At 40.6% G+C, this 13,843-nt stretch overlaps 1 protein-coding gene across 3 annotated transcripts in view; it reads left to right on the top strand.

Moving 5' to 3' along the window:
* The first annotated feature begins 9,739 nt into the window (after positions 1-9,739).
* The window catches only part of SCML2 (Scm polycomb group protein like 2), a 134,130-nt gene continuing 130,026 nt past the window's right edge, over positions 9,740-13,843 (top strand). For all 3 annotated transcript variants that reach the window (XM_037822913.1, XM_037822912.1, XM_037822914.1), the window contains exons 1-2: positions 9,740-9,759; positions 11,671-11,716. In XM_037822913.1, coding sequence (XP_037678841.1) covers positions 11,695-11,716 — 22 coding nt within the window. In that variant the 5' untranslated portion in view covers positions 9,740-9,759; positions 11,671-11,694. The remainder of the gene's footprint in view (positions 9,760-11,670; positions 11,717-13,843) is intronic.

Raw genomic sequence — 13,843 nt, 5'->3', positions numbered from 1 at the left:
ACTTTCTTTTTTTTCAAAATATTTCAGAAATCTCTTCGTGCATAAGAATAACAGGGTTATGATGGTCAACTATAAGCCAGATGTGACTCTCATTTTCTTTTGGGTTTGTTCCTTTTTAGCTGCCTGCCTGTTCCTCCCAGATGCTTCCTATCGCCCCTCTTCCTGCCCCTGTTCCCTTTGCTGTTAGTGTCTGTTTCCGCATCAGTGAAATGGTCAGGGTAATCCTGTGCTGCATCACTGAGAAATAATTGATGATGGTAAAGTGCCTTGAAAAGACTGAGTAAATATCAAGTCTTTTGAATGAGTTGATGTATCACCTTGTTCCATTCAAGGAATATCCAACTCCCGATGTCTCCATACTCGTAGGGGAGGGGAGAGAAGGGAAGAAGAAAATTTCACTTCAGTAGTTTACCGTCCCTCTCTTTGGATTAATAGAAATTATTATTGTAACTTTAGTAACTGGAACACTGGTGGACGCAAGAGATCCTCTAATTGAGTTATGAGTTACTTTTAGTCCTTTTTCGCCATATAACTCTATCTGCCACCTTTTCTGTGCCAACTCCATTTTCATTCCAGTTGTGGAAGGAAATCTGAGGTCATCTCTATTAGTTATCCTCCCCTAGGAGTCTCATTGCCTCCTCATAGTTCTGTTTCTGTTTTTTAGGATATACATGATCTGAACAAACTGAGTTCTGCCAGCTATCCATGTTAAAGCCATGAGGCTATGGTGTAAACACTGATCTGGTGTTGCCAGCAGATGTTCTGTGGTTTGGAGTGAGCAAAGCACCCCTAAGAATTTTAGGAACATTATTAATGTCTAAGAACAACCCTTCATAGTACCTTAGAATTTGAAGTGACAGATTTTGGTGATTTTGAGAGTTTACATTTCCCTGGTTTGGGGGAAGAGATCTGTAGGATCCCTTTGTCTTGGGGAAATGGATTAAAGGAAGCACTGTCATTTATATTAGATTAAAATTGGCAGGTATATTTTGGTGGTAAATTCTCCAGGCTCTAACTAGCTTGGGCTTTGGCTATTCTAAGCATAGAAATGCCTTTACCGTAGTGATAACATCTCAGTTTTTAAAAGATAGCAGAGGTGGTGGTTCTTAAAGTGAAGTAATTTGAAAAATTTCAGAAACCGTCTAAGTTTTGAAAATGTGCATATGTTCTTTGATTTTCAAGAGTAAGGTATTTTGCTTATTTTGTCTTTATGTTGTCTTTATGTATAAGTAAAACTTGGCCTCCTTAGAAATAATAACACTGGTGACTTTTATATTGTGATTTCTACTAAACATACGTTCCTAAACTTTCCTCTTACTTTCATTTTTTGGGGGCATGTGGTGGAAAGGTTTTAAAATAAGAAATAGAGCTAAAAGTAAAAGATTTGCAGCTGCTACGACAGTTTATGTGATGGTGCCATGCCATTCAGCTTTATTTCATGCTCATCTGTCCTAGGCTAGATTAATTTCTTATTTAATCAATGTGTTAAAAAAAAAAAGCAGCAGCAGCTTCTTGAGTCTTCCTATGAGGAAAGAGCTGGGAAACGTTTGAAGATACAGAGCTTTTGACTACCTATTACTTGTGACCTGTGTTTATGGCTGTGGCTCTACCTCTTCCTAACTTTATAGGAGCAAATTGTTCTAAGAGCGGAAAGAGAATGCCCACCTCTTGTGGTTACATGCCATTGTAAACTTTGGAGGGGACAGATAGATTGCAATTATAGGGCATGCATTGAAAATGCTTTCTTTTCCCAGGGAAAAGCTGGTGGGACTCTTTGCTTCTTGTTTTTAGAATACACGTTTGAATTTTCTCTACCTGTTTCCCATAAGGATTAACTGGTGTTGAATGACAGATACAAAACAGCTCCATTTGTTTGGTATCTACCTTGTAGCCTTGACATAGTTTTTAAAGTGTGTATATTGTCAGTGTTCTTTTTTGTTTGTTTGTTTGTTTGTTAACATTTGGTCACCTTTTCTACCTTTCATCAGTTTTAGCTGGTTTAAGATTTTGATTATGTATTTAGTTTTACATTAAACAGCAAATCAGATATGTTTCTTCCCTTCAGTTCCTTGCCTCTCTAAATACATTTGGAAATGTGCCCAACTGGTATGTCTTTATTTTCTTTTGAAAGATTTTAAGAAGTATTTTATTTGGAATATTTTTTCAGTATACTTTAAAATTATTAGAAAAGTAATATAATCAATGTTATCTAATGTTGGGAACAATTAAGGTAGCATGTATAAAATCCACCCTCAGGGATGCCGGAGATATGCAACATGACCGCCAGGGCTGATGCAATAGCGGCTTAAGTTGCCCTCAGCCTTCTACGGAAGTGATAGCCATTCGCACCTAAGATTCGCGCCTAGAGTGCTAGCTTTACTACCTGCCTTCTACCCCAGCAACAGTAGCCACCAATCCTGTGCTAGCCTTACATCTGCCATCCGCCCTAGCAACAGCAGCAGCCAATCCTAGACCGCCACCCGCCTTTGCAGCCACCAATCCTAGGCCGCCACCCGTTTGTACTAGCCACTCCCTCTACCTTAGAGTATATATACCCTGCCTCTTCAATAAAGTTTTGCAGCTTGATCAGAAACCTGTCTTTCTGTCTTTCTTCGTGTCTCTTGTCCCATACCATTCTTCCCTCGCAGGAGCTGGAGCCTCGGTTGATCGTCCGGCGGGCTGGGACAACTGGCGCCCAACGTGGGGCTCGAGCTTTGTGAGGGACAGAACGCCGCACTCAAGGAGAGAGCTCTCACACTCACCGCACCCGGGATCGCCGCGGGGAAGCGCGCACTCGAGACAGATCCATTCACCAGTCGATCAGTGCCGGCGAAAGGAAAGAAGAAGAAAAGAAAGCAACAAAAGGTAAGCCCCCACCCTCATCATGGGACAAGGAATTTCCCAACACGAATTATATGTTAGTCAGGTCAAACAATCACTCAAGGCACGAGGAACTCGAGTTAAGAAAAAAGATCTCACACATTTTTTTGATTTTTTGTTAAAAACCTGCCCTTGGTTCCCTCAAGAGGGTACTATAGACCACCAATGCTGGCTAAGAGTCGGAGACTGTTTAAAAGATTACTTCCAGACCTTCGGTCCTGAAAAGGTCCCAGTTACTGCCTTTTCTTATTGGAATCTAATTAATGAAATTCTAAAAGTTCATTCCTCAGCTCCAGACATTCAAAATCTCTGTAAAATAGGAGAGGAAGCTTTAAGAGAGCACTCTCGCCCCGCTTCAGCATGCAGCTCAGTAATTATTAACATGCTTGAATATCCCTTAAACGAAAATTCCAACAGGGATAGGCCAAATACCCCAACCAGTCAAGTTAGTCTATTGCCCGATCAGCACAAAATCGAACCAGAGGCTGAAGTTTCTCCCTCTTTAGAAAATAACTCCCTCCCTCCGTTTCGGCCACCCCCTTACGCACCCGATTTTCTCAAACCATATTCTCATTCTTATCCAGTCACACCCTTATCTCAGTTTCGCGCTTTAGAAGAAGCCACAGAAAATCTCCGGCTACACGCCGATAATTTTAGAGAAACTTAAACAGGAGCAGCAGCATGCTGCCGATTTGCTCGCCGACCTCCGGTCGGCAACTCAAAGCATTGCAGCCCTTTCGCTTCCAGAAAATGCCCGCTCATCGCGCCTCCATTGTACTCGCCGCGCCTGTGCTTTTCCGGTTACGCGTAGTCAGACTCAAAATTCTCAAAATGGCGTTGCTGGCTCCCAAAATGGCGCCGCCGGCTCCAAAAAATGGCGATTCTAGTAGCGATAGCGAGGAGAATAATAAATCAGATTCCCCCGACTCTAGCGAAGGAGAGCAGGAGGAAGCTAGTTCCACCTCAACAGCTAAATATAAAAAACTTAGTCTAAAATATCTAGAGAAATTAAAAAAGGCAGTGAGTGATTATGGCGCTACCGCCCCCTTCACGCTCGCCCTGCTGGAAAGCCTTAGTGAAAAGGAACTTATTCCTAACGATTGGTTCCAGCTAACCAGAGCTGCCTTGTCTGGCTGTGATTTCCTGTTATGGAAATCTGATTATGAGGAGCATTGTAAAAAATATGCCACCCGTAATGCCCGTAAGACCACTTCTAAAACTTGGACCTTAAATAAATTTTTAGGTCAAAGTCCGTACCATCAAAATGATAAGCAGGCTCAATTCCCCCCAGGTCTCTTAGCGCAAATACAAACGGCCGCTCTTAGAGCATGGAAAAAACTTCCGCAAAAGGGCGCCGCCACTGCCTCTCTCGCTAAATTAAGATGGGGGCCTGATGAGCCATATACCGATTTCCTTAGCCGTCTGCAAAACATGGCTGAGCGTTTATTTGGGGCTAGCGAAAACGAAAGTGATTTTATCAAGCACCTGGCCTATGAGAATGCTAACGCTGCCTGCCAAGCAGCAATCCGTCCCTTTCGTAATACCAATCTTAATAATTACATAAAGCTCTGTTCTGGCATCGGGCCCACTCAAACCCTTGGAATAGCTATTGGCGCCGCTCTTCAAAATTTTGCAGCGCAGCACAAAAATTTCGTGGCACAAGCAAAGCCTCCAACATGCTGTAATTGTAAGCAACTTGGCCATTTCTCAAGCTTGCTTGCAAACAGGAGAAGCTTCGAAGCATGTTATTTCTCATTTACTACACTGCTTCACTACTTTAGGCCAACCTAAAATCATTAAAACAGACAATGGGCCTGGATATACTGGAAAAAATTTTCAAACCTTCTGTCAACAATTACAAATTAAGCATACTACGGGAATACCATATAATCCCCAGGGGCAAGGAATAGTAGAACGAGCACATTGCCCCTTAAAAAATGCCCTGTGCCGCCTGGCCGAAAGCACTCTCAGTCTCGCAAAACAACGACCTCGAGACCTTTTACATCATGCTCTTTTTGTTCTTAACTTCCTAACTCTGGATGATGAAGGACAGTCTACAGCTGACAGACATTGGCATCCCAGAACACAAACGCAACAAGCCACTGTTATGTGGCGTGACCCCTTAACGTCAGAATGGAATGGACCTGACCCCGTGATTATTTGGGGATGAGGCTCTGCTTGCGTATACGATCAAAAGAGGGAAGGTCCTCGCTGGCTTCCAGAACGGCTGATAAAACATATTAATTCCTCATTGCCAAAACAAACCCCTGAGACACTTCCCTCCCCTCCTCTTAATGATAACCTTTCCAGGGTAGAAGCCTCTCCCTGAGAAAAATATCTTTCTTCTCTCTTCCAGCGCATCAATAACTCCTGCTATAACCCATCCGGAGACGACCAGCCCGCACACAACCGAAGTGGAAAGAAGTCCTGCTTACAGGTTTATTCCATCACTAATCACATGAATTACCACTTGAATTACTATTGGCTTTTATTAATTGGTTTTCTGGCTTTGCTGTTTGCAGCCGGATTAGCAACCGTTGCCCCAAAAGATTGGAATCCGTTAGAAAGATTCCTGCTTACTATAGCATATTTGTGCGTCATAGGGTGTATTACTTTGCTAGCTTGTCTCCCTTAACAAGAAGAGCCAATAGCCTCTATTAGTATGGCTTTGTTAAGCCTACTGCTATTTAAAGTTGCCACCTTACATTTTCTCTTGCAAAGTATGCTTAGTGAGCCAAGTATCACTATCTTTGATCCCAGTCCCCACCAGCCTTGGAAATGGACCCTATCACGATGGGAAGATTCCAAAATTGTGCAAACCCAAATTACAGCAGGACGCCCCTCCTTCCTTGTTTATGCCAGTGATCTAATTAAATGTTCAGATGGCACACCATGCCTTAACAAAGCCCAATATTACATGTGCCCGGCCTCCAACCCCAGAAACAATATTGCAATACTCCCAACCAGTACTATTGTGCATACTGGGGGTGTGAAACATTAGCTACCAATTGGAAACCTTCCGCCCCTGATCACTACCTAACTTTAAAATGGTCCCCCCTTGGCTGCACACTCGGTAAACGCACCACCTTATCTATATTTGGTGACTCAAACTGTGAAAAACTAAATCTCACCGTACAACTCCCCACTGATAACTCTTGGTTAAACGGTCGGACATGGGGCTTTAGAATCTACTTATTTTCATCAACCGACCCAGGAACTCTTATCGTAATAAAAAAGGAAGCAGTACAGCAAAAACCTTCTGCCATTGGACCAAATATAGTGCTCGCGCCTCCAGCTACCTCTCCTGTCCCGAGCACGCCCAGTACAAATCTTTCCAAAATTCACCCCACTACCCCCCCTTTTACTAACATTCCAATATTGTCGTCCTCAAGCCCGTTCATATCGTTTGATAGCCCGCTTTGGCCACTATTCCAAGCCACCTTTCTCTAAACTCCTCCCAGCCTAATTTTACTCGTAGTTGTTGGCTGTGTTTCTCTGCCAAGCCTCCTTATTATGATGCTATAGCTCTTAATGTTACATTTAATATTTCTAATGAAGACAATCCTTCCCAATGCCCTTGGAATGCAAGAAAAGTCGGTCTCACTATGCAATCCATTCTTCACTCTGGGCATTGTGTTGGTAATATTTCTGCCTCCTTAAAAACAGTCTGTGCACAGTCGTCCTCTCCGTCGCCTGGTAAATTTTATATCCCCCCAACAGGGGCAAAATGGCTGTGCTCTTCTACGGGGCTTACTCCTTGCATATCAGCAAAAGCCCTAACTGAAACAGGGGAAATGTGCCTCTTAGTGGCTGTGTTACCCCATGTCCTCTTTCATATAGAGGAAGACCTTTATCACCACTTGGTCGCGCAATCTCCAGCCACGCTAAGAAAGAAAAGAGAACTTGTTACGGTTGTTACTATTGCTTCTCTTTTAGGTATTACTGGCCTAGGCACCGGAATTGCCTCTATCGTTCTCCAAAACCAAGGCTTCTCCCACCTAAGAGCTGCTATAGACGAAGATTTAGCCCGCATTGAAACCTCCATTACCCATCTTGAAAAATCCCTTACGTCCCTATCGGAGGTTGTTCTCCAAAACAGGAGAGGCTTAGATATGCTTTTCCTTAAGCAAGGAGGGCTTTGTGCTGCGCTGGGTGAGGAATGTTGATTTTACGCTGACCATTCTGGCATAGTTAAGGATTCCATGACCAAACTTAGGGAAGGAATTGAAAATCGCAAATGTGAGCGAGAAACCCAGGGGGGTATCTCCTGGGGCCTTAATGGAATCCTCCCCTACCTCCTCCCTATATTAGGCCCCTTAATAACCATAATCCTTATAATATCTTTTGCTCCTTGGGCCATAAAAAGAATAATACAGCTAGTTAAGGATCAACTTGACTCTGCCCTAAGCAAGCCTATTCAAGTGCATTATCACCGGCTTTACCTCACTGACCAGGGTTGGATCCAGATCATCTGACTGCTACCCACCCTAACCAAAATTTGGTATTGTCAGTGTTTTTATTTTTAGTTATTTATGTGGTGGTATCTCACTGTAGTTTTAATTTGTACTTCCCTGATGACTAATGATGTTGAGAATCTGTTCTCATGCTTGTTGGCCATTTGAGTATCTTCTTTGGTGAAGTGACTGCTTAAATCTTTTGCCAATTATGCTTTTATTGGGTCTTCCTTCCTTCCTTCCTCCCTCCCTCCCTCCCTCTCTTCCACCAATTATGCTTTTATTCAGCCTCCCTCCCTTCCTTCTGCCAATTATGGTTTTATTTGGCCTCCCTCCCTCCCTTCCTTCCTTCCACCAATTATGCTTTTATTTGGCCTCCCTCCCTCCCTTCCTTCCTTCCCTCCTTCCTTCCTTCCTCTGGATAAGGCCCCTTATCAGAACATAATGTGTTTTGCAAATATTTTCTCCTATTTTCTGGCTTGTCTTTATTTTCTTAACAATGTCATTTGAAGAGCTGCTGTTTCCGATTTCGATGAAGTCCAATTTATCAATTTTTCGTTTTATGCTTCTTGCTTTTTGTGCTATATCTAAGAAACCACTGCTTAACTCAAGGTTACAATGATTTTTTTCAATAGTCTCATCTAGAAATTTTATGTTTTTAAGTTTTATATTTAGATCTATAATCCATCTCAGTAATTTTGATGTAGGTGTCACTCTTCATGTTTTTGCACATAGATATGTTCCAGCACCATTTGTTGAAAAAAACTATCCTTTCTCCTTTGAATTATCTATGACACCTCTGTTGAAAATCTACTGACCATACAGGAAGTCTTTTCCTGACTATTCTATTTCATTGATCTATATGTCTATCCAGTACCACTCTGTCTTGATTAAATAGTGCCTTTGGATGAACAGAACATTTAATTAGGATGAATTCCAGCTTATCAATATTTTCTTCTATGGTTAGTGCTTTTTATGCCTATCCAAAGAAATCTTTGACTACCCCAAGATCTTGAAGATATTGTTCAATGTTTTCCTCTATAACTTTATAATTTTAGCTTTATATTTAGATCTATGATCTATCTTGAATTATTTTAGTAGTGTGAGAGCTGAAGTGTTTTTTTTGTTTGTTTGTTTTTTTGCTTTTTTTAAAATATGGGTATTCATTTGTTCCAGGACCATGTTATTGAAAGGATTTTTCCCATTGAATTGCTTTGGTGTCTTAGTTGAAAATCTGTTGACCACATATTTGAGTGTCTGTTTGTGGACTTTCTATTCTATTTCCTCTGATCTAATTTGTTTATCCTTATGCCTGTATAAGGAGTCTTGATTACTGTAGCTTTATACTAAATCTTGAGATTGGTTTATGTAAATTCTCTGGCTTTGTTCTTTTTGAAGATTGTTTTAGCTGTTCTAACTTCTTTGCATTTCCACATAAAGTTTGGAATTAGGATGTCATTTTCTACAAAAATTGCTAAGATTTTGATTGGCAGTCTGTTGAATCTATAGATCAGTCTGGAGAGAATTGACTTCTTAAGAATGTTTAGTTTTTCAACTCATAAACACGGTACATAGATTTATTTATTTAGTTTTTCTTCAAAGATATAGTTTTAATCATCTCTATACATACTTCTACAACTCCCAGTATTACAAAATCGCATGACTAATGGGAACAAATTTATTCTAGCTGAGATTAAGGATTCACAGTTTGGGGACAGAGATTTGAGAGAAGGATATGGGAACTTGGGTGTATCTTGTATGTGTGACCCATCCCTCAGTTGATTGGACTGAATCCTTTCTTATAGTAATGGGACTTATTTTAATGTAACTCACAACTTTTTGCTCTCTGATTAGAGTTGATAAGTGTCTTTGCTCTCTACCTTGATAGCAGCACAGCCCCTTTTACTGTCTTCCTGGATTTAGCACACTCTATATTTTACTTTCTTGTTTATTTCTTTAGCCATTAGGCTGTAGTCCTTTATTGACAGACAACATCCAAGCTGAGGCATCAAATAGCCAATTAACTTGGTTATTCCAATCTGACTTTCAGAGGAAGGGTCTGGGAGGAGGAGGTTGTGCTTTTGAGTAGTGTGTGTATACACGGCTTCTGAAGCCATGGCCTCTGAGAGACTGTAGTGGGAGATAAGGGCCCAGAAGTAACCTGAGCAACTCTAACATTTCATAATCAGGTAAAAGAGGAGGCAGGACTACTTGAAAGGTGAAATCACTGCCCTCCCCCCTACGTGGGATCAGACACCCAGGGGAGTGAATCTCCATGGCAACGTGGAATATGACTCCCGGGGAAGAATGTAGACCTGGCATCGTGGGACGGAGAACATCTTCTTGACCAAAAGGGGGATGTGAAAGGAAATGAAATAAGCTTCAGTAGCAGAGAGATTCCAAAAGGAGCCGAGAGATCACTCTGGTGGGCACTCTTACGCACACTTTAGACAACCCTTTTTAGGTTCTAAACAATTCGGGTAGCTGGTGGTGGATACCTGAAACTATCAAACTACAACCCAGAACCCATGAATCTCGAAGACAGTTGTATAAAAATGTAGCTTATAGGGGTGACAATGGGATTGGGAAAGCCATAAGGGCCACATTCCACTTTGTCTAGTTTATGGATGGATGAGTAGAAAAATAGGGGAAGGAAACAAACAGACAAAGGTACCCAGTGTTCTTTTTTACTTCAATTGCTCTTTTTCACTCTAATTATTATTGTTGTTATTTTTGTGTGTGTGCTAATGAAGGTGTCAGGGATTGATTTAGGTGATGGATGTACAACTACGTAATGGTACTGTGAACAATCGAAAGTACAATTTGTTTTGTATGACTGCGTGGTATGTGAATATATCTCAATAAAATCAAGATAAAAAAAAAAAAGAGGAGGCAGGAGCCTCTTTAGTCCCTACTCATTTTGTTTCCTTAGCCTGAAATTCTTCTCCCTTCCTTCCCTTTGCATTGAAATTCTTTCATACTTAAAGGACCAGTTCAAGTGCTGCTTCCTTTGTGAAACCTTCTTTTATATACCCAGAGTTAATTTGCATTCTACCTTCATGCAGAACACTACTCCTACCTATAAGTGAGGAGGTGATGCTTGAGTGTAAGTCTGTTGAGTCAGAAGTATAGAAGGCTGTCTGGGTGGCTTTATGAACAGATTCTCTATAGGCTTTCTTTAAATAATAAATTACCCTCAGTTATACAGTCATCATGTTTGTACTACAGGCGCACAGAGTAATGGGGGGTGTAGATATTATTTTGCCATATTAAGTAGTTCCATGTACATACCTCTTATAATAATTATATCATGTTTTGTTTATATGCCTATTTCTGACTAGACTGAGCTCGTGGAGGGTGAGTCCTGCCTATTTTTTGTCTCTATTGTAGAGTGCCTGGCATGCTGTTGAGGGCATGCAGGAAAAGTTTGAAGAATTGAAATATGGCTCAAAATTAATCAGACCTTCTAACAAGTCTTGTTAGAGACTTGACTTCTGTGGGTATTACAAGTTTCACTAACACAGCCATGACACTTTCATTCCTCAGCAATATGAAGTAGTAGAAGTGGGCTTCTGGAATCATTTGAATCCAGTTCTGCCACTTACTGTCTGCTCTTATTATTATTTTTTCATTTAATTTTCTTATTGAGGAAGTATACAATTCAGTAGTTTTTAGTATATTCACAAGGTTGTGCAGCCATCACCACTGTCTAATTCCAGAACATTCTCATCACCCCAAAAGAAACCCTCCGCCTATACTATTAGCAGTCACTCCCCATTCCCCATTCTCCCAGCCCCTGGCAACTACTAATCTACTTTCTTGCTCTGAATTTGCCTATTTTGGGTGTTTCCTATAAATGGAATCAGGGATGATATGTAGTCCTTTGTGATGGGCTTCTTTCACTTAATGTAATATTTTCAAAAGCTCATCCATGCTGTAGCATGTATCATTACTGCATTCCTTTTTCATTGCCAAATCATATTCCATTGTATGGGTATACCACATTTTGTGTATCCATTGATCAGTTGATGGACATTTGAGTTATTTCCACCTTTTGGCTTTTGTGGATACTGCTGCTGTGAACATTCATGTACAAGTTTTGTGTAAAGTATGTTTTCCTTTCTCTTGGACTGGGAATAGAATTACTGGGTCATATGGTAATGTTGTGTTTAACTGTTTGAGAAACCACCAAACTTTTTTTCCAGATGTGTCTTTGATTCTTATCACTTTTATCCAAAGGAAAGAGATTAAAATGATCTGATCGTATAACTGATTGCTAATACTACCCTACACATATATGTTAAAAAGAGGCATTAATTGGTTTTTCTCCCTGTAGGAAGGGACACCAGAAAGGGATAACATGGGGCAAACAGTGAATGAAGGTAAGATTTATTTGTCCTAAAGTTGAGAACATTTTTAGTTTTTCAGCTGGAAAGGGTGTCTCCTTGTATGTTGAATTTTTGAAATAAAGCCTTTTGAAAAATAGAGCTATAGGAGATGTTAGGTGCTTAGGATTGGAATTTTAGATTGAAATAGAAATGAAAGCTAATATTGTCTTTCTCTAGTTTCATAAATGAGAAAATTGAAGCTTGGGAATGTTAAGTGCATAAGTCATACAGCAATCTGTGATACAGCTAAGATTAGACTCTAAATCTTCTAAGTCTAATATGAGTGATTAAAAAATGTTTTAGCCTGTTTTGTTCTAGTGAGAAGTCCTCTCACTATCCCATGTATATGCCACACACTGAATGGCACTTTCTGCTTTATGTTGTATTTTCCTTCCCATAATAAATTCCTCACACCTCTGCCTTTCTAAATCCTGTTCCTCCTTCAATACCCAGTTCAAGTCCAGTGTCTCCCATGGTATTTTCTCTGGCTGCATGCTGAAAGCTGTCCTCTGCTGTTCTCTAATTTTGTCAGGTGTGTTAGTTTAGTGCAGTCTCTTTAACTATATTCTAAGCTTCTCTAGAGGAGGAGCCACACCTTTACAGTTTCACTTTTCTATTAGAAAATTTTACTGTAGAACTATTTAGTAGATCTAATTTAACATGTACTGTCTTTGTACTAGTTAAATCATTTAAATAGAAAGCAACCCATATGTTCTAGTTTGGTAATGCTGCCAGAATGCAAAACACCAGAAATGGATTGGCTTTTATAAAAGGAGTTTATTTGGTTAAACAGTTACAGTCTTAAGGCCGTAAAGTGTCCAAGGTAACACATAAGCAATCGGGTACCTTCATTGGAGGATGGCCAAGGGTGTCCAGTAAACCTCTGTTAGCTGGGAAGGCACATGGCTGGTGTCTGCTCCAAAGTTCTAGTTTCAAAGTGGCTTTTTCCCAGGACATTCCTCTCTAGGCTGCAGTTCCTCAAAAAAGTCACTCTTAGTTGCACTTGGGGTATTTGTCCTCTCTCAGCTTCTCCAGAGGAAGAGTCTGCTTTCAGTGGCCATCTTCAAACTCATCTGCAGCTCCTGTGCTTTCTACAGCGTCCCTCTTGGCTGTAGCACCTATTCAAAATGTCACCAGCAGCTACACTGAGTTCCTTCTGTTTGTCAGCTCATTTATATGGCTCCACTGATCAAGGCCCACCCTGAATGAGTGGGGCCACGCCTCCATGGAAATATCTCATCAGAGTTATCACCACCAGTTGGGTGGGGCACATTTCCATGCTAACAACCTAATCCAAACGTTCCAACTTAATCCCCACTAATATGCCTGCCCACAAGATTGCATCAAAGAATATGGCTTTTTCTGGGGGACATAATACATTCAAACAGGCACGCCATATATCCCCCTCAAGTGCTCATAGAAAGTAGATTTGCAACCTTGAATGGTAACTTGGCATCATCCATATAATCCTTTTGTAAGAAGCCTGACGCTTGACAATTAGAGCACCAATAAAGGTAAACAACAACAGATAGAAACATCTGAAGTATATTTAAATCTATGAGTTCATAATGATATTAAAAAACAAACAAAACTTATTGGTCATTTGTGGAAAATGCCAGGAACCCAATTCCTTATTTTGAAAACTAGGAAATAAAAGAAAAGGAGAAAGTGTTGAGTGTGTCTTTCTTATGTGCATAGATCTGTACTTCAGGGTAACTGAATGGTTGGAGAAGAGAGGTTTCTCTCTATAGAGGTTTTCTGGCTAAGAAAGAAAGAATGATAGAATACCTCCATTTTGTAACCGCTAATGAACTAGTGCATTTAGACAATAGCCATCTGTGGCTGCTAACATCATAAAAAGAAAGATAAATATTAGGAGTCTCCTGTGAGAAGTATACAACACTACCTATGAAGTAATGTTATTCCCTACCCCCCCCAAAAAAAAACAGCACCAAAAAAAAAAAAAAACCAGCTCTTCTGGATGAAAATACCAATACCAATTTAGAGAAAATACAAGGGCAGGAAAACCCAATACTAAGGGGTGGCAGTCAGCAAAATCCAGACTGGAAAACTCTAAAGGGTCAACCAACTAGTATAATCACCAAAGAGAGAGAGAGAGAG

This window comes from Choloepus didactylus, chromosome Y (assembly GCF_015220235.1).
Source record: "Choloepus didactylus isolate mChoDid1 chromosome Y, mChoDid1.pri, whole genome shotgun sequence".
NCBI lineage: Eukaryota > Metazoa > Chordata > Mammalia > Pilosa > Megalonychidae > Choloepus > Choloepus didactylus.
This window is presented reverse-complemented; position numbering and strand designations above follow the sequence as displayed.